Consider the following 22909-nt stretch of genomic DNA (forward strand, 5'->3'; position numbering starts at 1 on the left):
AATCTTATACAATAAAGGAACTTCTGGAGGCATTACCATCCCTGATTTCCAACTCTATTACAGAGCTACAGTAATAAAAACAGTGTGGTATTGGCATAAAAACAGAGAAGTCGACCAATGGAATCATATAGAAGACCCGGATTTTAACCCACAAACCTATGAACTCCTTGTTTTCGATAGAGGAGCTAAAAGTATACAATGGAAGAAAGAAAGCATCTTCAACAAATGGTGCTGGCACAACTGGATGTCAACCTGTAGAAGAATGAAAATAGACCCATATGTATCACCATGCACAAAACTCAAGTCCAAATGGATCAAAGACCTCAATATCAATCTAAACGCACTGAACCTGATAGAAGAGAAAGTGGGAAGTACCCTACAACATATGGGCACAGGCGATCGCTTCCTTGGTATAACCCCAGCAGCACAGACATTAAGGGCAACATTGAATAAATGGGACCTACTGAAACCGAGAAGCTTCTGTAAAACAAAGGACACTGTCACTAAGATAAAAAGGCATCCCACTGACTGGGAGAAGATCTTCACCAACCCTGCAACAGACAAAGGTCAGATCTCCAAAATATATAAAGAACTCAAAAAACTAGACTTTAAAATGCTAATTAACCCAATTAAAAAATGGGGCACTGATCTGAACAGAGAATTCTCAACAGAAGAAGTTCAAATGGCCAAAAGACACTTAAGGTCATGCTCAGCCTCCTTAGTGATCAGGGAAATGCAAATCAAAACAACTTTGAGATATCATCTTACACCTATCAGAATGGCTAAAATCAAAAACACCAATGATAGCCTTTGCTGGAGAGGCTGTGGAGGAAGGGGTACCCTCATCCATTGTTGGTGGCAATGCAAACTTGTGCAACCACTTTGGAAAGCAGTGTGGCGGTTTCTCAGGAAATTTGGGATCAACCTACCCCTGGACCCAGCAATGCCGCTCTTGGAAATATACCCAAGAGATGCCCGGTAGTATGATAAGGGCATTTGTTCAACTATGTTCATAGCAGCATTATTTGTAGTAGCCAGAACCTGGAAACAACCTAGATGTCCTTCAATGGAAGAATGGATGAAGAAAGTGTGGAATATATACACATTTATCAGCGGTAAAAAAACAATGACTTCTCGAATTTTGCATGCAAATGGATGAAAATAGAAAACACTATCCTGAGTGAGGTAACCCAGACCCAAAAAGATGAACATGAGATGTACTCACTCATAATTGGTTTCTAGCCATAAATAAAGGTCATTGAGTCTATCATTTCATATCCTAAAGAAGCTAAACAAGAAGGTGAACCCAAAGAAAAACATATAGTTGTTATCCTGGGTATGGGAAGTAGACAAGATTGCCGGGCAAAAAATTGGGAACTTGGGGATGGGGTGGGATGGGGGTAAGGGGAGATGGGGAGAGAAAAGAAGGGGAGAATGGGGGGAACTTGGTGAAACGGGATGATTGAGAGAAAGGAAGGTTGGATAGAGGAGCAGGGAATCACATAACTTAATTAAGAGAGACATCTTAGGGTTGGCAAGAGACTTGAACCTAGAGGGGCTCCCAGGTGCCCAGGGCGATGTCCCCAGTTAGCTCCTTTGGGCAGCTGAGGATAAGGAACCTGAAATGACCCTATCCTATAGCCATACTGATGAATATCTTGCATATCACCATAGAACTTTCATCTGGTGATGGATGGAGATAGAGACAGAGACCCACACTGGAGCACCGGACTGAGCTCCCAAGGTCCCAATGGAAAGCAGAAGGAGGGAGAAGATGAGCAAGGAAGTCTGGACCATGAGGGGTGCACCCACCCACTGAGACAGTGGGGCTGATCTATTGGGAGCTCACCAAGGCCAGCTGGACTGTGACTGAAAAAGCATGGGATAAAACCGGACTCTCTGAATATGGCGGACAAGGAGGGCTGCTGAGAAACCAAAAACAATGGCACTGGGTTTTGATCCTACTTCATGTACTGGCTTTGTGGGAGCCTAGCCAGTTTGGATGTTCACCTTCCTAGACCAGGATGGAGTGGGGAGGACCTAGGAACACCACAGGGCAGGGAACCCTGACTGCTCTTCAGACTGGAGAGGGAGGGGGAGAGGAGTGGGGGAGGGGGAGAGGAGTGGGGGAGGGGGAGAGGAGTGGGAGGAGTGGGAGGGAAATGGGAGGCTGGGAGGAGGCAGAAATTTTTTTTAATAAAAAAATAAAAAATAAATCTATGCCACAAAAAATAAAATATAGAAAGATACCGAAAAAGATAAAATAAAATATATACTCAAGGTCATTTCTCCCCAGAAGCTGCATTGTTCTTATACCAAAGATGCTGAGCTCTGACAGCTCAGAATGAGTCAAGGATCCCTTTGCAGTAGCAATAAAAATCTATTGGAAATCCTGCTATGTATGCTTGCTTGCTTAATTTAGCATGCCCTTCTACAGAAGTAAAATGTCTGACTTTCCAAACTATGTGAGATTGTGTGGTCATTTTCTTGAGACTCCAGATGCATTTTCAGACCTCCTCTAACCCCCTCATGCACACCTTCTTACAGCATGTCCAACATAGGGATACTATTCTAGAGGAAGACTGACGAATAGATTTTGCTCCTATGTCCCTTTGCAAGGAACTCAGATGTCTGCTAGTTTTAGTGGTTACAGATGGAAACATTTCCCACTGAAGCAGAAAAGACATCAAAGGTGGCTGTTGTCTTGATAGAACACATTATTTCTCACTTTTGGCTCCCCTAGTCCCTTCAATCTCGTAATGGCCATGCAGCCTATAAGAAATGCACCTGATATTTTTTTATCCAAAGTAAACTCTCTCATTTCCTTAGAGGTGAGGACTGTGTTTTTCATCAACTGTTTTGGGTGTCCAATGAGGGGATCCAAGTACAACCTATTTTAACTGGAGTTGTTGCTTGAATTAGCACCAGGTACCCCCATATGCTCCTTGTGACCAAACATCTGACATTGCCTTCCCAATTGGCTATGGAAAGTTGTTAAGGGTTCAGACTTCCTTGAACAGTTGGAACAGTATTTTGATCAAAAATAAATTTGCTTAGCCTGTAGATAGATAAATTATCCATGTACAGTTTCTCCCAGGGAGAAACTGATCAAGGAGCACAGAGTTTAGTTTCATTTTCTTACTGCAATAAAACCTGACCAAAATCAACTTGGGGAGAGAAGAGATTTTTTTGGTTTATACTTCTAAGTCACATTCCATCATCAGGGAAGTTAGGGCATGAAGTCAAGCCAGGAACTCAAGGTTGAAACTTGAAGGCAAGAACCATGGAGAAAGGTGGAATGCTGCTTGCTGGGTCACTCTGCTAGCTTTCTTATACAGCCCAAGCCACTTGCTTTGTGATGGTGCCAACCACAGAAGTCTGGAACCTCCTGCATCAATCAATAAGATAATCCCCCACAGACATGTCCACAAGGCAATTTGATCTAGGCAGTTCCTCAATCCAGGTTCTCCTCTCTGATGATTCCAGGTTGTGTCAAATTGACAACGTTAACTAAGGTAAGTATTTGCCTAAGGCCTATCAAAGAGGTGGGGGCTATTACAAAAGCCCCAGTGTAACACAGTGCAGGAAAGCTGTTGAATAAACTAGATGGAGGTAAAAAGGAATGGAGAATCTTAGTAGATAGAAATCTAAAAGAAAACATCCTTAATGTCTAACACCATGAACAAGGAGGTATTATAGGGTATCTGCTCCAAGAAGGTACAGGATTGGAAAACATAGGGTGTGTTAGAACCAGTGCTTAGACCCTGAGCTCTTCTGTAGGATCCATCTGCTTAAAAAAAACTGACATAGAAGGGGTGTTATACAAAGAGCTACAAGGACTCAGTACCTTGGTAGCCAGGAGTTAATCAGTGAGCAGCAGTAAGCCTTTTAATTCCTTAATACTTTAAGGGTATTGGGGACTTCAGGGAAACTGATTAGGGTCCTTAAGAGTAATTATGACAGAAATGACTGTTAATGGATGCTTAGTAATAGAGGTATCCTAGAATTTAGGAGGAATATTTTTGAATGATGTAGGCATCTGTACCAGAGACTATGGGGACAGTGTTGTCCGTGACCCCAGCCAACTCTAGGCCATTACAGGACAGAACATTGTAGGACAAGCATTCCTAAGAATCACTGTATTATCACAGAGACTTAAATGGGCATGAAATTTAGACATGATATCTCTACCTAGGAGAGGAGTATGCAGCTATGCAGGACAATAAATGAATGAGTGAAAGGATATTTGTTTATCATACATGACATTTTTATAGTTACTCATGAAGCTTTTCAATGCAATGGTGTGACTATTAGGTAGTTGAGTTACATCAAAGTGGAGAAATCTCTGCTACAGATTTCATATGTAATCTGCTGACACTTTCAGCTTCTGAGTTAGTGGTACCTAGTAACCTTTCAATATGACTCAAAAGGTCTCATATGACAGTCACAAGGGCTGTTAGGTCAGATAAAGAGACAATGATTGCTTATTAAAGGAAATATAGACTTCTTTAGACTCTTGAGTCTTGTCATATACTGGAGAGATTCCTTCCACTAATTTGCCAAGTTGAACACATTTTGAAAACTTAATATGACAGAGATGCTATATGTTGTATAATATATAGTATGTAATATAATATAGATATAGTATTATTATGACATGACAAATAGGTAAGCTTTTGTTTTTAGCTTTGGAACCAGATGGCAATATGAGAGATTAATGTGCTCTGACACTCATTTTCATATATACTAGATTTATTTATCATTTCCTTCACTGACATCAATTAAAACCTAAAGTTCATAAGACAATTTGATAAGTGGGTATGGTTTTTTTAAATTTTTAATTAAAGTTCATAATAAAACTAATGAAGTAATGAAACAGAGAAAAGATATGATATCAGAAGGAGCCACTTGGCCATTTTCTATCACAGGCCACTTGAACACTGTTGAGTCCTTGGAAACTTTAGGTAGACATCTCAAAAATCCTTGTTATAACCACAGGTAATTTTGGATGTTTTTAAGGCAAAGTAAATTCATCTTCAGGTATTAGGAAAGGCTTGGCTGCTTAAGGGAAACGTGTAAGAAATAAAAATCAAACCACTGCACAAAAACAGAATGGCCGCTAGAAATGCCACTCCCATGGCAACCCCAACTTTCTGACTATGTGGGTAAAAGGGTATATGCAAAGATGGTGGAAAACCAATTCCCTCCTTGTTCACAATGGGAAAATAATTGCACAAGACAGTAAGGAAGACAAAGCTACTGGCAATGATGTTCAGAATTGCTGAAGTGCTGAAGGCATTGTAGATGACATTCTCCTCTTGTCTTCCCATGTACACATTTCTAAGAGCAACACTGGTGGCCACTTTTCCAATTAGCCATAAAATGTTGGTGATCAGGAGCAGGTGTTGAGAAACACGAATTTCCAAAGGGATGAAGTTGTCATGGTAGCTGTATTGGTGACACATTCTAATATTGCTGGAGTTGTTGTGGTGGTAGATGCAGACTTTCCAAACTCCCACAAAGGCCACACTAGGGTAAGAGATCGTGGGTTCATTCAAGTACCACACTCGCCATTGCGGGAGGCCCATGGAGATGATGCAAAGAATCCATGCTGTGATGGACAAAGCAAAACCTCCTGCCTGGTGATAGGAACCGTTGCTCATGATGACAGTGAACACTGGACAACTGCAAAGAAATACAAAAAAACATAAGGACAAGCTCCTCAAGCCTGGGACACTGTCTGTTGGGCGACTAGTAACAGAGGGAGTATTTATTTGTATGAGAAAATGGGCCTTTGTTCTAGAAATTGCTATTGGAATATAAGCAAATTAAGTGAAGAAACATTTGGGAAAATTTATTGTGACTTGACAATGAATTCTAACTGTTCCATTTTTGACGGTTGGTCCAGATGTACAATGAGGTTTGGATACAGATATTCAGTCACAAAGATGACCAGTTTGTAGTTTTGGGGGAGTGTCAAGGCCAGCATAACATATGTCTTAAGTTCCAGGCCAGTCTGAGTTTCATAGTGAAACTCTGCACAAAAAAATCTAATATGGAAGGCAATAAATGATGAATAAACTATCAATTAATTAATTAATGATAAAAGTAATAGAAAATCAAGTGATTCTAGTAAGCATATATAGTTTACTGCTCAGTGTATATTACTTTGAAGCAAATCAATTCAGTGGAATATTTGGCACATGTCAAAAGAGGACAATTTGGAACCTAAGAAAATGTTCACCAGGAAGCAAATCTAAAATGCATAGGAACCAGTAAGCATGTTTGTATGCTTTTGCACTGTCCTAGAGCTACATAGGGATAAATGGCAGCTATGGGCTCAGAAGAATGAAGGGTAAATGAGAGAAGACATCCAGCTCAGTTTATAGAGAGCACAGGGTTCTGGAGGTTCTAGTGGTGGTATCATAGATGGGAGCACAAAGGGAAAGAGTGGGACAGGCTGATCCCTAAAATTATAATTAGCAGGACTGTGTTTAAAGCCATATGTCACTACCCTTGGCATAAGGAAGACATTTTTTGCTATGGTTTGTTTAATCTGAGTTATGACCTTATTATGTAGACCATTCTGGCTTCAAACTCAGTATGTAGCCCAGACTTAAGCTGGTGTGACTGGCCACAAATTCATTGTGAGACAGACTGGACTTGAAATGATGTTCCTCGTGCTCCTGGGTACCATGTTGCATTTATGAGACTACTATTTAGAAGACAGTGAATAATAATACTTGAATTCAATTTCTGAGCTCCTTTTGCTGTCAAGGGATGAGTGAAATGAAGAACTGCACTCTCTATCCCTAGTGTAGAAGCCCCACCAGAGAAGTCATATTATCCTCAACTGGCATCAACAGCTTCAACAAACTAGATCTTTTTTCCAGGCTCATCTCTATTGTCAAAGCACTAAAATAATCAAAAGTTCCAGGAATTAGATGCCCACTTGTGTCAGAAAGAGAAGTGAGGGAGCAGAAGAAGGGATACCACTCTGTACCCTGTGTGTGAGTCAGGGTAGAAGAACCAGGAGAGCTGCTAAGAACATGATAGATATCACACAAACATAAGAGGAATCCTGGGTGGCTTTTTAATGTATTTAAAAAGGGAAGACCTTTTATGGGAAGAGGTCTTTCCCAAGTGATGGGGATGCCCAAGTTGTACAGGTTGTGTAGCAGTGAATCACTGAAGGAGGCAGGAGTGGGGTCTGATGTGGAATTCCCATTTGTATGCTGTGAATACCATTGGTTAATAAAGGACTGCTTTGGACCTATAGCAAGGCAGAACTTAAATAGGCAGGGAAAACTGAACTGAATGCTGGGAGAAGGGCAGAGTCAGAGAGAAGCCATGTAGCCCCAGGGATGGAACTTTCCCCGGTAAGCCACAGCCATGTGTCAATACACAGATTACTAGAAATGGGTTAAATTCAGAAGTAAGAGTTAGCCAATAAGAAGCTCGAGCTAATGGGCCAAGCAGTGATTTAATTAAGACAGTATCTGTGTGGTTATTTTGGGGCTAAGCAGCTGGGAACAAACTAGTAGTGTCCTTACTACAGGGGTCAAAGAAAACAGTCATGGAATTGATCCAACCATCATACACCGAGAAAGTCACACACCAGAACATTGCACATAAACAGGTGTTTATTTACACATATGTGCAAACAGAGAGAGACAGCCACACTCTCACACATTAATACTTATAAACATAGATGCATGTGTGTATGTACATGGACTGACAAAGAAGGCTATAGATCCTCTACAAGGTGTCAATATTACAAAATCATACTATTGGATGTTCTGCCTGCTCTACATTGAGAGCACACGATGCTTTGTAGGCTTGAGAATTTGCATGAATAAACCAAAAGGTCTGGCCCCTTCACCCCTTCTTGGAGTCAGGTTCTGTGAGCTGAAGTATCAAGACAGCTGTTCTTTGGGCCACATTTCCTGACCATTCGCTCATATTCAGATAGAGAACATAAGACACAGAATGTAGCAACAGAGTGAGGACGAAATAACACAGAAAGACAGAGAGATGCTCAGATAGAGGTAGGGAGACAGAGAATGGTGCTGATGCATGACATCATGACAGAGAATAGGCCACACTATGTGTCACTAGCCTGAATGAAGGTCCCACTCAAAATTCAAAGCCTAGTTTCTACAGAGCTTGTTTTGTCTTTCACATTATGTTGAGTAATAAACCATTAAATCGAACCATCGTAACTCACACTTCAAGTGTTGCTCACCTTTCCATAGATCAAAATACTTGAGAGAGTAACTTAAAAAGGAATTATTTAGTTTGGATCAGATTTCAGAGAGTTGAGTCTATTGCCCCTGGCTTTCTGGATTCCGCCAGCGCTGCTACCTATGTCCTAACTACTTACGTGTTAAGAACATCCCACAACACTTCCACCAGCTAGGAACCAAATATTTAACACATGAGATTTTGGGGGTTCAGATCACACCAAAATCTAATATCACCACAGAAGATCACACTGTGGGATTGCACTAAAACAATCCCTGGTGTGATCAACTCCACAAAGACAGAAAGCAGAATGGTGGTTGCTAGGAGCTGGGGCAGTCAGAAGTAGGAGATGACATTCAATGAGGACAGCATTTCTGTTGGGGAAGACGGGAAGTCATAGCCACTCCATGGCACTGTGAATGTATTTACAGCCACAGTCCTGTACACTTAGACAGTCGGTGATGAATTGTGATATGTATATTTAGCCATATTGCTTAGAGTATACACCAAAAAAAGATGGAGCCTCTACTAACCAGCAGTGCTGTCTTCACGTGACCAGTTACCAGCTATATGGCAAAACAAGCAGCTATCTGGGCCATCGGGGATGATGAGGACACAGCTCTCTTAATATGTCCTTTGGTGTCCTTTGTTGCTGGCAACACAACTGGCTTGTTTTATAGTTCCGAGAATTCTACTATGTCATCAAATTCCAACCCTCAGAGGCCCCACTACCTGTTTTCAGCCACCAATGTATGAATATCATGATAGTATTTGGGGACACATTACAGCACTGTCATATATGCTTTCTTTGGTCATATATGGTCCTGTTTCTTGTAGCATGAGTTGTATATACCAGTGACCTTTTCTGACCCATCTGAGTAATTCAGGCCTGTCTGATATCCTTTTCTTGATTTCTTCCCTTTGAGGAATAGTTTCTCAGGCCAGTCTTAGAGAAGTCATTGCCATATTTAGAAGTAGGTGCTAGCAGAGATGACAAAAACACACTAGGAAAGATCCTGGTTAGTTCATCAGGGATATGCACAAAGATCCAGGTTTGTAAAACAGTCAATGAGGTTATAGCTGGAATAAAAAGGAAACCCTCCTAAAACACATTGATGGATGAGGCACAGGTGGTGACCACTGTAGATCCTCACAGTGGAATACTACACAGCCACACCAATTATGTCAAATTACATTGAAGGAAACTTCCCAACTATGCTTGGTAAAAAGAATATTTCAAAAAGTATCATTTGCCTAAATCCTATTTCTATTTGAAAAAAGGAAAAGTAAGAGATGGAGGCTGAAAATGACTTCAGAGAAGGAGGGAAAGGATGGAATTGGTTGCAATATGGTGTTTTTCCTTGTCTTTTTTTTCTTGTTTTTGAGACAATTTCACTATGTAGTCATGGTCAACTTGAACTTCTAATTCTCTAACCTCTGACCTCAGAGACCTGAGATTTCAGACAGGTGCCACCATGCACTTCCTAAGCACACATAGGAGTCTAATATAATGACTGTGTCTAACTGTAAGATTGAAAATGCTTTATTGTTTCTTTAATGCTTTGTAATGTATCAGTTTATATGTTTATGCTGACTAATGGGTGTCTTTAGAAACAGAAAAAACACACTGGTATGAATTTTCCTTCAGTATGTAGATCATTATGTAAATGTTCAGACAGCCAGATACCCTGGACAGATTGCCCTGAAAATAAGAAGGGCAACTAACAATATGCAGAATTTAGATACAATGTTGACACAAGGTCTAGGTTCCAAGTACATTGGCATGTTCACTCATATCAAAACAACTCATCTCCAATTGAGAGGACATACACAGTAGGTCAGGAATGCTGAGTCACTTGCTCAGGACTTGCGACTGCGAAGTTGTTGTAATAGGAGCGGCGGGGCTGCGTCCCCAGCACCCCAGCCACCTGGCTAGCTTATGCCCGAAATAACAACACACAAACTGTATTCATTTAAACACTGCTTGGCCCATTTCTATCTAGCCTCTTCTAGGCTAATTCTCACATATTAATTTAGCCCATTTTTAATCATCTGTGTAGCACCGCTAGGTGCGCTTACCGGGAAGATTCTAGCCTACGTCCATCCTGGGTCGGAGCTTCATTGTGCCTCAAAGAGCAGAGCTATTGCATGTCTGCCCAGGAGAGGGGAGCATGGCGTCTCTGCTCCAGAGAGCAGAGCTGTCGAGTCTGAGCTCACTTCCTCTTCCTCCCAGCATTCTGTTCTGTTTACTCCACCCACCTATGTTTTAACCTATGAGAGCCAAGCAGTTTCTTTATTATAATTAACCAATGACCTTCCTCCATCATGAAGTGAAAGGTATTTTGTGCCTGGCTGGTCTCTCAGGGCTTGAATGTGTTTTCATTTGGTCATGTAATTTGCTTAAGTCAACAGAAAGTTGCAAGGTATGAAGTGACCAATGCCATGACAAGCATCATTGTGAATGGATTGGTGCTCTGTTTTACTTGCTAAAAACAGGCCTAATAGACAAGATTGCTTCCAGCAACAAGATGAGGGTCACATGGCACAGTCAAGTCTGAACCAGCTGCAGGACCTACTAGCTCATGAGTTAAGTAAATACATTGCACTGTGTATTGCTGAGAATTTGTAATTGTTTTGTATCACAGATTTAGACAGTTAACCAATAAAATCTGTGTCCCTCACCATTGCTGGACTGCTAATTATAAAAACATATGATCAGTAGCAGAGATTGCTCAAATAATTTAAGAATCTCCCTTATAATAAAGCTCTTCTTCCTCCTCCTCCTCTTTCTCCTTCTTCTCCTTTTCTTTCCCTTCTCCTCTCCCTCTTTCCTTTCTTCCCTCTCTCCTTCTCTTCCTTTCCCCATTCCCCTCTTTTACCCCCTCCCATTCCTGCTCCTCTTTTTACACTACATCTTGTTCTATATCCCAGGCTGGTTCTGAACTCACATCAATGCTCTTCTAGTATTTTAGATATGTACTAAAATGCCTCCTCCGTGGTAACACAGACCCCAGCTTCAGCATGACCTGATGTGGGAGAGTCTTCTGTCTATGTGTTACTTTCATTGGTTAATAAAGAAACTGCCTTAGCTTTTTGATAGGGCAGGATTTAGATAGGTGGAGTAGACCAAACAGAATGCTGGGAGAAAGAAGCAGAGTCAGGCAGATGCTATGAAGCTCCGGCCTGAGATGGACATAAGTTAGAATCTTCCCAGTAAGCCATGACCCCATGGTGATACACAGATTACTAGATATGGGTTAACCAAGATGTGAGAGTTAGCCAGTAAGAAGCTAAAGCGAATGGGCCAGGCAGTGTTTAAATGAATACAATTTGTGTGCTGTTATTTTGGGTGTAAATCTAGCCGTGCAGGAGCCAGGCGGGATGAAAAGCAGGCCTGCTCACCTCATCACTACAATGACCCTCAGACATCAACATGGCCTCAGGTGGTGCCCTGACCCCATGTATTTGCATGACCTTCAGTGGTAATGGGAGCCACAGACAACAACACAGACTCCAGCTGCAATAGGGCCACAGACCCAGACATGACCTTATGCTTCAGCTCAGGCCCAGAAGTCTTCTTGGCCCCAGGTGGCAACACAGGCCGCTCAGATCAGCATGACTCCAGCAGCAGCATGGCTCTCCAACACCAACATGGATTTGGGTGACTCACCAGACCCCAGGCATCTATGCAGTCTTTGGTGGTAGCAGGAGAAATAGACACCAACTCAGACGCTGTCTGCTGTAGGGCCATGGATCCTTAGCAGCATCCTGAGCCTGGATGTCACCCTGGCCCCAGGTGGCAAGCAGGTCATCCACATCAGCCTGTTCCTTGCCACCACTTTCATTTTGTCCATCCTGCCTCTTTCCACAACACATGACCCCTTCTGCTTCATCAGATCCACAGTGGTTGGGTCTTCATGCAAGTGATTTCTCTCATCCTAGGATCTCCCCAGCCAGATTTTCTGACTTTGTGTAATGACTTTTTTTTCTTATTTTTTTTTATTTTTTTAATTTATTTATTTATTAAGGATTTCTGCCTCCTCCCCGCAACCGCCTCCCATTTTCCTCCCCCTCCCCCGATCAAGTCCCCCTCCCTCATCTGCTCGAAGAGCAATTAGGGTTCCCTGACCTGTGGGAAGCTCAAGGACCGCCCACCTCTATCCAGGTCTCGTAAGGTGAGCATTCAAACTGCCTAGGCTCCCCCAAAGCCAGTACGTGCAGTAGGATCAAAAACCCACTGCGATTGTTCTTGAGTTCTCAGTATTCCTCATTGTCCGCTATGTTCAGCTAGTCCAGATTTATCCCATGGTTTTTCAGACCCAGGCCAGCTGGGCTGGTGAGTTCCCGATAGAACATCCCCATTGTCTCAGTGTGTGGGTGCACCCCTCGCGGTCCTGAGTTCCTTGCTCGTGCTCTGTCTCCTTCTGCTCCTGATTTGGACCTTGAGATTTCTGTCCGGTGCTCCAATGTGGGTCTCTGTCTCTGTCTCCTTTCATCGCCTGATGAAGGTTAATATTCAGGAGGATGCTTATATGTTTGTCTTTGGATTCACCTTTTTATTTAGTTTCTCTAGGAACATGAATTATAAGCTCAATGTCCTTTATTTATGGCTAGAAACCAAATATGAGTGAGTACATCCCATGTTCCTCTTTTTGGGTCTGGCTTACATCACTCAGGATAGTGTTTTCTATTTCCATCCATTTGTATGCAAAATTCAAGAAGTCCTTGTTTTTTACTGCTGAGTAATACTCTAATATGTATATATTCCATACTTTCTTCATCCATTCTTCCGTTGAAGGGCATCTAGGTTGTTTCCAGGTTCTGGCTATGTGTAATGACTTTTGTAGTTGGTTATTTTTACTTTTTACTCTTTATTCTTTGTTCTTTCAGGTGGAAGCTGCCACCCAGATCCCAAATAAATATACAGAGGCCTTTTCTTACTTATGAATGCCCAGCCTTAGCATGGCTAGTTCCCTGCCAGCTTTGCTTAATTATCCTGTCTACCTTTTACTTCTGGGGGTTTATCTTTTCTTACTTCTGTGTATCTTATTTTCACTCGACTCCCTGGTTGACTGTGTAGCTGGATGGCTGGCCCCTTCTTTTCTCTCTCCTTGACTTCTTCCTCCCAGATTTCCTCCTATTTATTCTCTCTGCCTACCAACCCCACCTCTTCTTTCTCCTGCATGGCTATTGGCCATTCAGCTCTTTATTACACCAATCAGGCGTTTTAGACAGTCAAAGTAACACAGCTTCACATGCAGAGTTAAACATATGCAACACAAAAGAATGCAACACAACTTTGCATCACTAAAAAATGTTACACAGCATAAACAAATGCAACACACTTTAAAATAACACTCCACAACAGCCTGTCTGTTACCTTGGCCTTCCTGGAGCCAAGTGCAGGAGTGCCATGTGGACTGGGGCTCTACATGGAATGCTGGACCCATTTTATGTGGACATGCCGAAAGAGGAGTGGCATTCTTTAGTGTGCTTAGTCTCCTGATCTGCTCCTGCCTAGCCCACTCTGCAGAGCAGGCAGCTATATTTTGCCTGCCAGGTCCTCCAAATGCATAATTTTGGTCCACAACTGTGCTGTTGTTTACCATCTGCTGGATTCTTCTAAGACATGGAATGCCCTCTGAAACCCTGAGATACACAGTTCTCCATCTACCACTCACACAGCTGAGTCCCTCCTCACAAACACCCACTGTCCGCCAGCCAAGTGGAAGGGCCGTGCAGAGGTCGCAAATTGCTCTACTTGATAAAACCCATGCTACTCATTGGCCAGGTCATACTTATCTGTAGTTGAATCTCTCTTCTAGTTTATAGTGGATTCTGTGCATAGGCCGTAGGCGACTGGACTCCAGGCTATCAGAAGTGACTCATGACACACTCTTCCAATTGACATACAGTAACAAAGTAGGTTCCTCTACCCCACTTTTTCCATACCCTCATGATCATGAAACCTTTCTTAAACTGCAAGATTCCCTCTTCTCCTCCTACACAGAAATCAGCCAGCATTATTACAAGTGAATATTATGGGCTCCTCATCAAACAGTACAGAACACCACCCCTTCCTTTCAAATCCGCATGGACCTGAATTCTCCTCAGAGCTCTTGCCATGATTTCTTTTTATAGAGTAGTAAGTCTTCTAATAATTCTCTTACCCCAAAGGACAATAAGTCTTAGTGTACCTCCTGAACCCGATGCCAAGTCCTTTTGCCCATCAGACCCCTCAAATGGTCTTTGGTTGCCTAATAGTCCAACTCAATCTCAACCACACAGCTGGGAACATCTGAGGAGGCTACCTAAACTGTTTGAAAACTTTTTGACATATGTTTGTGTTGATTTTCTTATGGCACTGAGGATCAGAGGTAGGGCCTTGGGCTTACAGGATACAATAAACTCACTTGTTCTATATCAGTCTTAGTGATTCATTCAGGGCATACATTATAAAATTTTCTAGTTGTGCAAGGTTTCCCCTGCAGTCCCAGTCCTTGGGGGGCTGAGGTATGAAGAAGATTGTAATGTGTCTGAGGCCACCCTCGCTTATATAGTGAGTTTCAGACCATTCAGTGCTATGTGGTGGAATAGTATCTAAAATAAAAGGAGGGTATATTTTAATAAAATTTTGTATAAGACACATGAAGCCTCAGTTAAAGAATTTAGAGTCCCTTCAGGGTGACTAGTTTCAGAGTAGTCCAACTGAGATATAACTTGTTTTATGTTCTTTGAAACAGGATCTTGCTGTCACCTACATCCTCCTGTCTTGGTCACCTAGGTGCTAAGATTGCTGGGTGTGTTGCCACGCCTGGCTGTGGTGGATTTGGAAGAGAGGTTTCTGAAGGAGGGTCCCTTCAGGCTTTACAGCTGGCAGAGAAAATAATCAGGGTGAGGTAAGAATGAAACTCAGATCAGTCCAACTTTGATAACTAGTGCCGAGTCAGGACTTCCAGAGTCTGACCCAGATCATTTGACTTAAACCATATTTAAGCACAGCACAGTTTTTTGTTTTGGTTTTAATTTTGGTTTTTCAAAACAAGGTTTCTCTGTAGCTTTGGATTCTGTCCTGGAACTCACTCGGTAGACCAGGCTGGCCTCGAACTCACCAAGATCTGCCTGCCTCTGCCTCCTGAGTGCTAGGATTAAAGGCGTGCACCACCACCACCTGGCTCAAAGCACAGTTTTGGGAAAAGGTATTCAGATATCAATTAACTCAGTCTCGTGGATAAGCAAAGCTTAAGACATGTTTACATTGAAGCTCTTTACAAAGTACATATAGCTTCCCACAGGTCAGGGAACCCTGATTGCTCTTCGAGCTGATAAGGGAGGGGGACTTGATCGGGGGAGGGGGAGGGAAATGGGAGGCGGTGGCGGGGAGGAGGCAGAAATCCTTAATAAATAAATAAAATTTAAAAAAACAAAGTACATATAGCTGTAAGATGAATTCTTGACTCAGAAACAATGCTCAAAATAAGGATCTGAAGAGAATGACTGAGGTAATCATAATGCCTGTGGGTGCCAGGATTGGCCTGGCCCTAACATAGCATAGAAGTCACTTAGGCTATTGCAAAGTACAAGTGATATCTATCACTGTAAGGATGAGTTTTATGGCCTTGAAATAATGTTCAAGGTTTTAGGCATAAGGAGTCTGCAATAAGTAAAACATAAATTCTGAAAGATACAGGCCAAGCCTGGTTCATCAGACACTAACAGATCACTAGGCTATAAACTGCATCCATTCCTGGCATTCCAGGTCAAACAGCTATGCCTCTCATTCCACTGAAGAGGTAAGCTGAATGATTAACTTTCCTGACTTCTCCAGTACTTATCTGTGTACACCAGGCCTTTTTGCATTCTACAGGTTCCCTTGCCCTGGACTGACAACCATGAGATGCTAGAGTATAGATCACCAGTAGAACGCGTGGTTAGCCTGCTCCAGGGGTGGATTCCACTTACCCTAAAACACTGTTACTGCATAGGAAGGTCCTTCTTTGTCAGCAGGGCTCTTTACTACTGGAAAGTCTTTATGTGGGTTAGGACATGTCTGAAAAACATATAGAAAGTTCTCCACTAATTTTCTGTTTTGTGGTTTCCCTTCAAATGATGAGTATCTGAACAATGTGGCCACCTACTCAACTGTGGCATTTCAGGTTAATCTGAGCAGTCTTCCCACAACAGAGGTGTTCCTATGTGCTCCCAGACACAGAGACAAAAGAGCAGAAACAAGGGGGTAGCTAAGCGGTAGAGCTAGTGCCTGCTGTGCACAAAGCTCCTCAGCACTGCAATGAAATGAACAGATAAATAAAATCTAGGACCATGTTTTTGGTTTGAATCATAAAAAAAAGTCTCAGCATCCTACATAGTAAAAGCTTAAGACAGAAAACCCAGAGCAATTTAGACTGTGTGTGGTCCTCCTAGGAGAAGAACCCTGCCAGGTAAGGAGCAGGAGATCCAGGAGTTCACAAACATGATTAGAGTTTAATCTGTAGGAGGGCCAGGCAAGAATATCATCCTAAATCAGAATCAGACCCCAGGGGGGTAGTCTTGAGCACACACATTATACTTATGGGTATTTACACAGACAGAGACAGACACACTCGCACACTAAACACATAGATGGGATGATGTACACAAACAAATGCGTGTGAAGACTGTCTTTCAAAGCACTTAGGGACAAATACTTATTTAGCGCAGTCAGGTGATACATAACGAAGCATCCACACCAGGACTTCAATGATTCTCCTGATGAAAGCTGTCTGAAATTGATATAGAAAGAGTAGATTTTTCTAGTCTGAGGCTGATGAAATCACGCATCAGCTACAATTCACGGCACCTTCGTGGCAACTCCTCTTTCCTGAGTACTGACTGGCTGCCCTGTGCTGAGCTGTGCACTTAAGACACTCTCCTTCTTCTACTCTTCTTCCGGCTGGTCCTTGAGGCAGGAGGTGCTATTGTTCCTGTTTTGTCCTAGGGCATACTATCCTGAAGAATGGGGGCAGGATTTGCTGTCAAGCTTGAGCTTCCTGAATACCTGCTCTGGGCTGACCTCTGCTAGTTCCCTTAGGGATCAAAGTCTACAACTAGAATACGTCTTCAGAAGAGGTAAGTTCTTGTTTTTTGGTGTGTGCCCCTGAGCATTTGCTGTATGCCCTGCTGCCATGGACGACGTACAGGAGTTAGATCTGAAGGCACCACAGGTGACTGGAACACTGTTTGATTCAAGAGCAGAGAGAGAAAATTGTGTCAGTGATGTCTTTCCAAAGCAGTTCTGGGACTTTTCTTCCTAACCATTTTTGCTCACTTTTTGGGATGGAAGTTAGGGCCTAAAATCATCGTAGGAAAGCACTCCTCTTCTAAGCTACAGATGCATACCCTTTTCAACTTTGAATAATTTTATGTCTATGTGTGGTATGTGGTGCATGCTTATGTATACAAGTGTGTTTATATTCCAGTACCTTTGCCTGTGCCTGCATATATAAAAGCTGCAGGACAACTTCGTGTTTCTTTTTTCATTGCTGTCCATATGAATTTTTGAGACATAGGCTTTTGCTGAGCCCAGACGTCCTTGTTTTGGTGAGCAAACCCAAGGCCATGCCTGTTTCCATGCCCCAAATGCTGGTATTACATTACCATGCCATCGTGTCTGGCTCTTATGTGGGTACTATACATCCAAGCATAGGTCTTCAAGCTAATAAAGCAAGCACTTTGCCGGGCAGTGGTGGTACATGTCTTTAATCCCAGCACTCGGGAGGCAGAGGCAGGCAGATCTCTGTAAGTCTGAGGCCAGCCTGGTCCAGAAAGCGAGTTCCAGGACAGGCTCCAAAGCTGCACAGAGAAGCCCTGCCTCAGGACAAAAAAAAAAAAGCAAGCACTTTATCCACTGAGCAAACTTCCAGCCCTTCTTTCAGTTTTCATTTCTTTATTTCTGAATTGTCAATAGGTTTTGATATGTATCTCAACCTGGCCTTGAATGCCACACAGACCTTGAACTTCCAATCGTCTTTCCTAAACTTCCCAAGTTGCCAAGATTACAAGGCACGCACTATACAGTCAATTCTACAATCCCTTCCTGCTTTATTATTCTATTTTTTGAAACAAGATATTGCTATCTACCCATGGTAGGCATAGTACTATTTATGAAGCCCAGACTTGTCTCAAACAAGTGATGATCCTCCTTCATCATCCACCCTAGTCCTAAGAATTCAGGCATGAACCATCACATACAGTATAATAATTTAGTTTATCTTTTCTCTCTAAAAATTTATGCTTTGGAGTTGAGTAGAGGGCTCCATGGGTAAAGACCCTGCTATGCGAGCTTGGGGACCGGGGTTCAGATTGTTAGCACTCTGATTGTGCTAGATGGATGTGGAAAACTTCCCAGCACTCAGAGGCAGTGATAGGGAAACCCCAAAAATGCTGACTGGTGTATTAGCCAGTTTGGCAAGATCCCAGTTCGAGTAACAGATGTTTCATTGATATATAAGATTGAAAGTGTTGAAAGAAGTCACCTGGTGTCAGTCTCTGAACTTCACATACATGTAAACACACCACACACATATATATATATATATCACATACATGTACTTCTGGACAAAATTCTTTGAGCTGAGCATGTGGCAGGTAATGTGTGTCTACACTCCTACCAGTCATGCTGGAGCAGAAGGAACACAATTTCTAGACAAGCCTTCCTACGTAATCGAAACCTGTCTCAGAGGAAGAAAGTAAAGAGAGAAAATTAGTGTTTTAGAAGTAGTAGAGGTATGGGAGTGGCCCTGGGTTTAATACTTTAACCACACAAAGAGAGAAGAAGATAAAATAAATGTTAGTCCTTGCCTGGACCACGATTAAGACCACTGGCTGCTCTTGTGGGGGACCTGGGTTTGAGCACGCACATAACAGTTCGCAACTGTCTATAACTCCAGTTCCAAGGGATCTGATGACTCTTATTCTGAGGGTAATGGGGTGAGTGATGGTCATCTAGGGGATCCACCGAACTTTCTCAGTGAGTCAAACCCAACACCCTAGAAAAGGCAAAGGACAGAAAGGGGGAAGAAGGTAGGCACCTTGAACAGGGACCAGGACAGTGACCACTGGGGCAGTACTGCCACACAGAGTGGAAATAAGAAAGTGGATCAGAGAAGCAGACAGCTCCCATTAAGGGACTGTGCTGTGGGGTTCCTGCAGCTGACTTTGCTAAAACTTTTTATTGGCTCTTGTGGCCCTCCTCCTTCCTGGCTTTCTCTGCTCCTTGATTGGTTCCACCCAGCTTACCTTTCCAGCTCTTGTCCTCCCTCCTTGCCCCTGGCAGTTTGTCACCATTGTGGCAGTTTCTAACAACTCTTGAGTCTTGGTACCAAGATCCTGCCCCTCTGAAAGGGTTTATCCTTGTTTGTCTCGTCACCCCAAATTCATCTCACCCTCCCTCAGGCCCTTTCTCAGAGACCACACTGACTGCTTTGGGGAATTCTGCAATAATCTCCCTGGCTACTTAATACTCAGTGGAAGTAGTGTTTTGGCATGTCAATCATACAGAACCCACAAGACTGAGTGTTTAGGGATGGTATTAAAGGCCATACTAAAACTCTGGGCAACAGACAGCCCTTCAATAATAGTGTAGTATATGTGCGAAATAAAGTGCAAATTACAGAGAATAACTATAAATATTGAAGGCATTATTGAAATAAAATTAGGACCACTTGGCCCTTATTGGGGAAGAGGCAAGGAAATCACACACAAATTCCTCTGCAGGCTTTGTCATGTGCCAGCAAGTCAGCAAGGCTTGTTGCTTTCCTGTCACCTTTGTCCACTGCAAAGTAGACACCATGAAGAAGGCACTTTTTCCTTAAAAGATGAAGAAATTTCTCACCAGTCGGCTCAAGTTCTGAGGTCAGCTACTGTGGTTTTTTCTTAAAAATAAAAAAAAAAACAGCAAAAGGAAAAACCAAAGTAAAAAGCTAATTTAAGAGCATAAAACAAAGCAAAAAGTCAACAACTCTTCATCATGGGGACTGCTTTGGAGTATAGTTGACAGAGAGAGGCCTTTTTTCTTCAGCTGTCCTGCGATCTCTACGACTGTCTGGATTCCTCCTAGTAAGGACCCTCCACTACAATGAGAGCCTACAGCCACAAGAGACTCCAGGCTCACCATTTCCCTAGGCTAGGACTTAGAAAGTGTGATATTTTGAATGTAATTGGCCCTCATAATCTCGTAGGGAGTGGTTCTATTAGAAAATGTGGCTTTGCTGGAGTGGGTGTGGCCTTGTTAGTGGAAGTGTGTCAACATGGGGCTGGACTTTGAGATTCCCTATGCTCAAGTTACCAACCAGTATGTCAGCTGACTTGCTGTCACCTGCAAGATGTAGGACTCTCAGTTCCAGCACCATGTCTGCCTGCACGCTGCCATGCTCCCTCCCTGTCATGATGGTAACAGAATGAGCCTTTGAAGCTGTAAGTCTGAACTCCTGTAAGTCAGCCACCTCAATTAAATGGTTTCTTTATAAGAGTTGCCATGGTCATGTTGTCTCTCCACAGCAATAAAACCCTAACTAAGACAGATAGCCACCATATAAATTAGGTCTGTTGAAGACCATAGCTTCAGTGTGTTCAGGTACAAGCAATGAACCTATAACCAGGACATAACCCACTGGAGGGCAAGTGTAAGATCCCAGAGCTCATAAAATGAAATTGGTCCAAATGGGTTCCAGAACCTGGGTCTTTCTCAATTTGGCCTATAAGGTGAGATTGATGTTGGAACATTGGTGGGTCCACCAGTCACTCCTAGAATTTCAGTTTCTCTAGCGGGCGATTCCACAAATATTACCATAGGTGCAGGGCAGAGACTTTGGAGGATAGAGTTTTAGCTTACAGAAAACTTTATATAGCCAACCATGTTCATAAACCTCTCACGCAGATATTCCTGACTAGAACTGGGCCTTACAATCTGTCAGTCATTCCTGGCCAGAAGCATTTATCATATAGATGGTAATGTAGGCATGAATCTGACAATTTTGATTCTTAAAGCAGGTGTCTTGCAGTAAAGGACTAAAGAGATGTTCTTATTGGGGTTTGGGCCAATATGTCCAAATATTCCTGAATATTCCAAATATTCCCTTTTTACAGGTCCAAGGTGATCCCTTTCCAGTTCTGAGTAAGAAGCCCCCCTCCCAAAGAATGAGGGGTGAAGTGAAAAATCCCTATATGCCCTCCAACAAGTATTGGAGTGCATATTTCAACAGCACCTAAATTCTCAGAATGCAATAGATATCACTCTCAGCTGCCCATTCTTGTGAGTCTGGCTCAAATAGCTCTGGATGCCAGAAAGGACATTGAGTTCTACAGGACTCCATCGATTCTGCCAAAAAAAAAAAGTCCTTATAGTAGAAAAACATCCTAAAGGATACTTATTCATGGGTAAGATCCTCATAGTGACAGTCAGTTTCACAAGATTCAGCTTAGAGAGCAACAGAAACCATCCCACTGACAGAGAAACCATAAAGAAGAGACAAGAGTGGAAGAGTTATGAACATAGGAGTGTTTTGTCCATTTATGACCCAAATATCTGTCACTGGAATCATTTGAAGGCTTTCATTGGCTCAGAGGTATAGGCTTCAGCCATTGGGGAGATGTTTTTCTGATCTGTCTTTGATGGGGGCTATATGGAGTTATAATTCTTGGCCCTGGTGTAGTTAATCTGTGAATCTATTCCAGCTACTTTGAAGACCTCTGGGGTAGGGTGAATTGGACAATATAAGAACATTCCAACTGGGGCTCAGGGAAGGGGTATCCTTGAGGGATTAGAGCAAGACTAGATTAGATCTCTAGAACAGAATGGGGCAGGGTGATCTCTTTCCCTTCAGAGGTTTTTGACTGAAGTCTGAGATGATTAGCTAGAGCGTGGCTAGATGTGTGATATAAGATACCAGGATGGATAGTTTTGGGGCCATGTGGCAGGTCTCTTGTAAGGAAAGGCCTTCCATACAAAGCTTCGAAATGAGTCAGTCCAAAAAGGCGTTTTGTATTCTTCAGCTTCACCAAGGTGGTGGCAAGAACTTTGGATCTCCAGCATCCATTTAGTGAGATGTCTTTGAAGAGACTATTTTTTCTACTTTCCCATAAGACTGGGGATGCTAGAAACAACAGAGGTTAAAATATATTACTAGGACCCAAAAGAATCCATCAATGAATTTTGCTTTCTGCTTTGAATGCTCCTAAGTATTCTGAATATGGAAACAATTTTATTTAAGAGGATCTTTACCACTTCCTGTACTTTGTTTGGCGAGGGAAGGCTTCAATACATCAAATGCATCCATCCACACTTCTAGCAGAATGGTCAAATTACATTTGGCAATCTTCCTCTAGGGAGCTCTCCCATCTGTTTGCCTGTGGGAATGGGATGATTGTTACTGTGATATGCTCTGTGAAGTAGTTCAGAACCCCAAAGATCATTACTATCCCTGAGTCCTCCATCAAGATTAGCAGTCAGTTTTTCTACCTTAAGTGGTGGTCTTCCAATCCCAGTGAGGGCTATTCAAATCCCACAGTAAAAGGCCTCAAATTTCAGACGAGCCCCCAGTAATGTTATAGGAACCTTAGGGAGAGAGGTGTCTTAGGGAATCCTAGGAAATTCGCTGAAATAATTCTGTAAGATTAGCAAAGGATT

The 22909-nt window shown here is 42.5% G+C and overlaps 1 protein-coding gene across 1 annotated transcript in view; it reads right to left on the minus strand.

The window, feature by feature from the left end:
* Positions 1-5036: 5036 nt before the first annotated feature.
* Positions 5037-22909, minus strand: part of Cldn34 (claudin 34) — a 32741-nt gene continuing 14868 nt past the window's right edge. Inside the window, exon 4 of the mRNA XM_075957012.1 lies at positions 5037-5685. Within this exon, the coding sequence (XP_075813127.1) occupies positions 5037-5685 (649 nt within the window). The remainder of the gene's footprint in view (positions 5686-22909) is intronic.

Source organism: Microtus pennsylvanicus, chromosome X, assembly GCF_037038515.1.
Source record: "Microtus pennsylvanicus isolate mMicPen1 chromosome X, mMicPen1.hap1, whole genome shotgun sequence".
In the NCBI taxonomy this organism is placed as follows: domain Eukaryota; kingdom Metazoa; phylum Chordata; class Mammalia; order Rodentia; family Cricetidae; genus Microtus; species Microtus pennsylvanicus.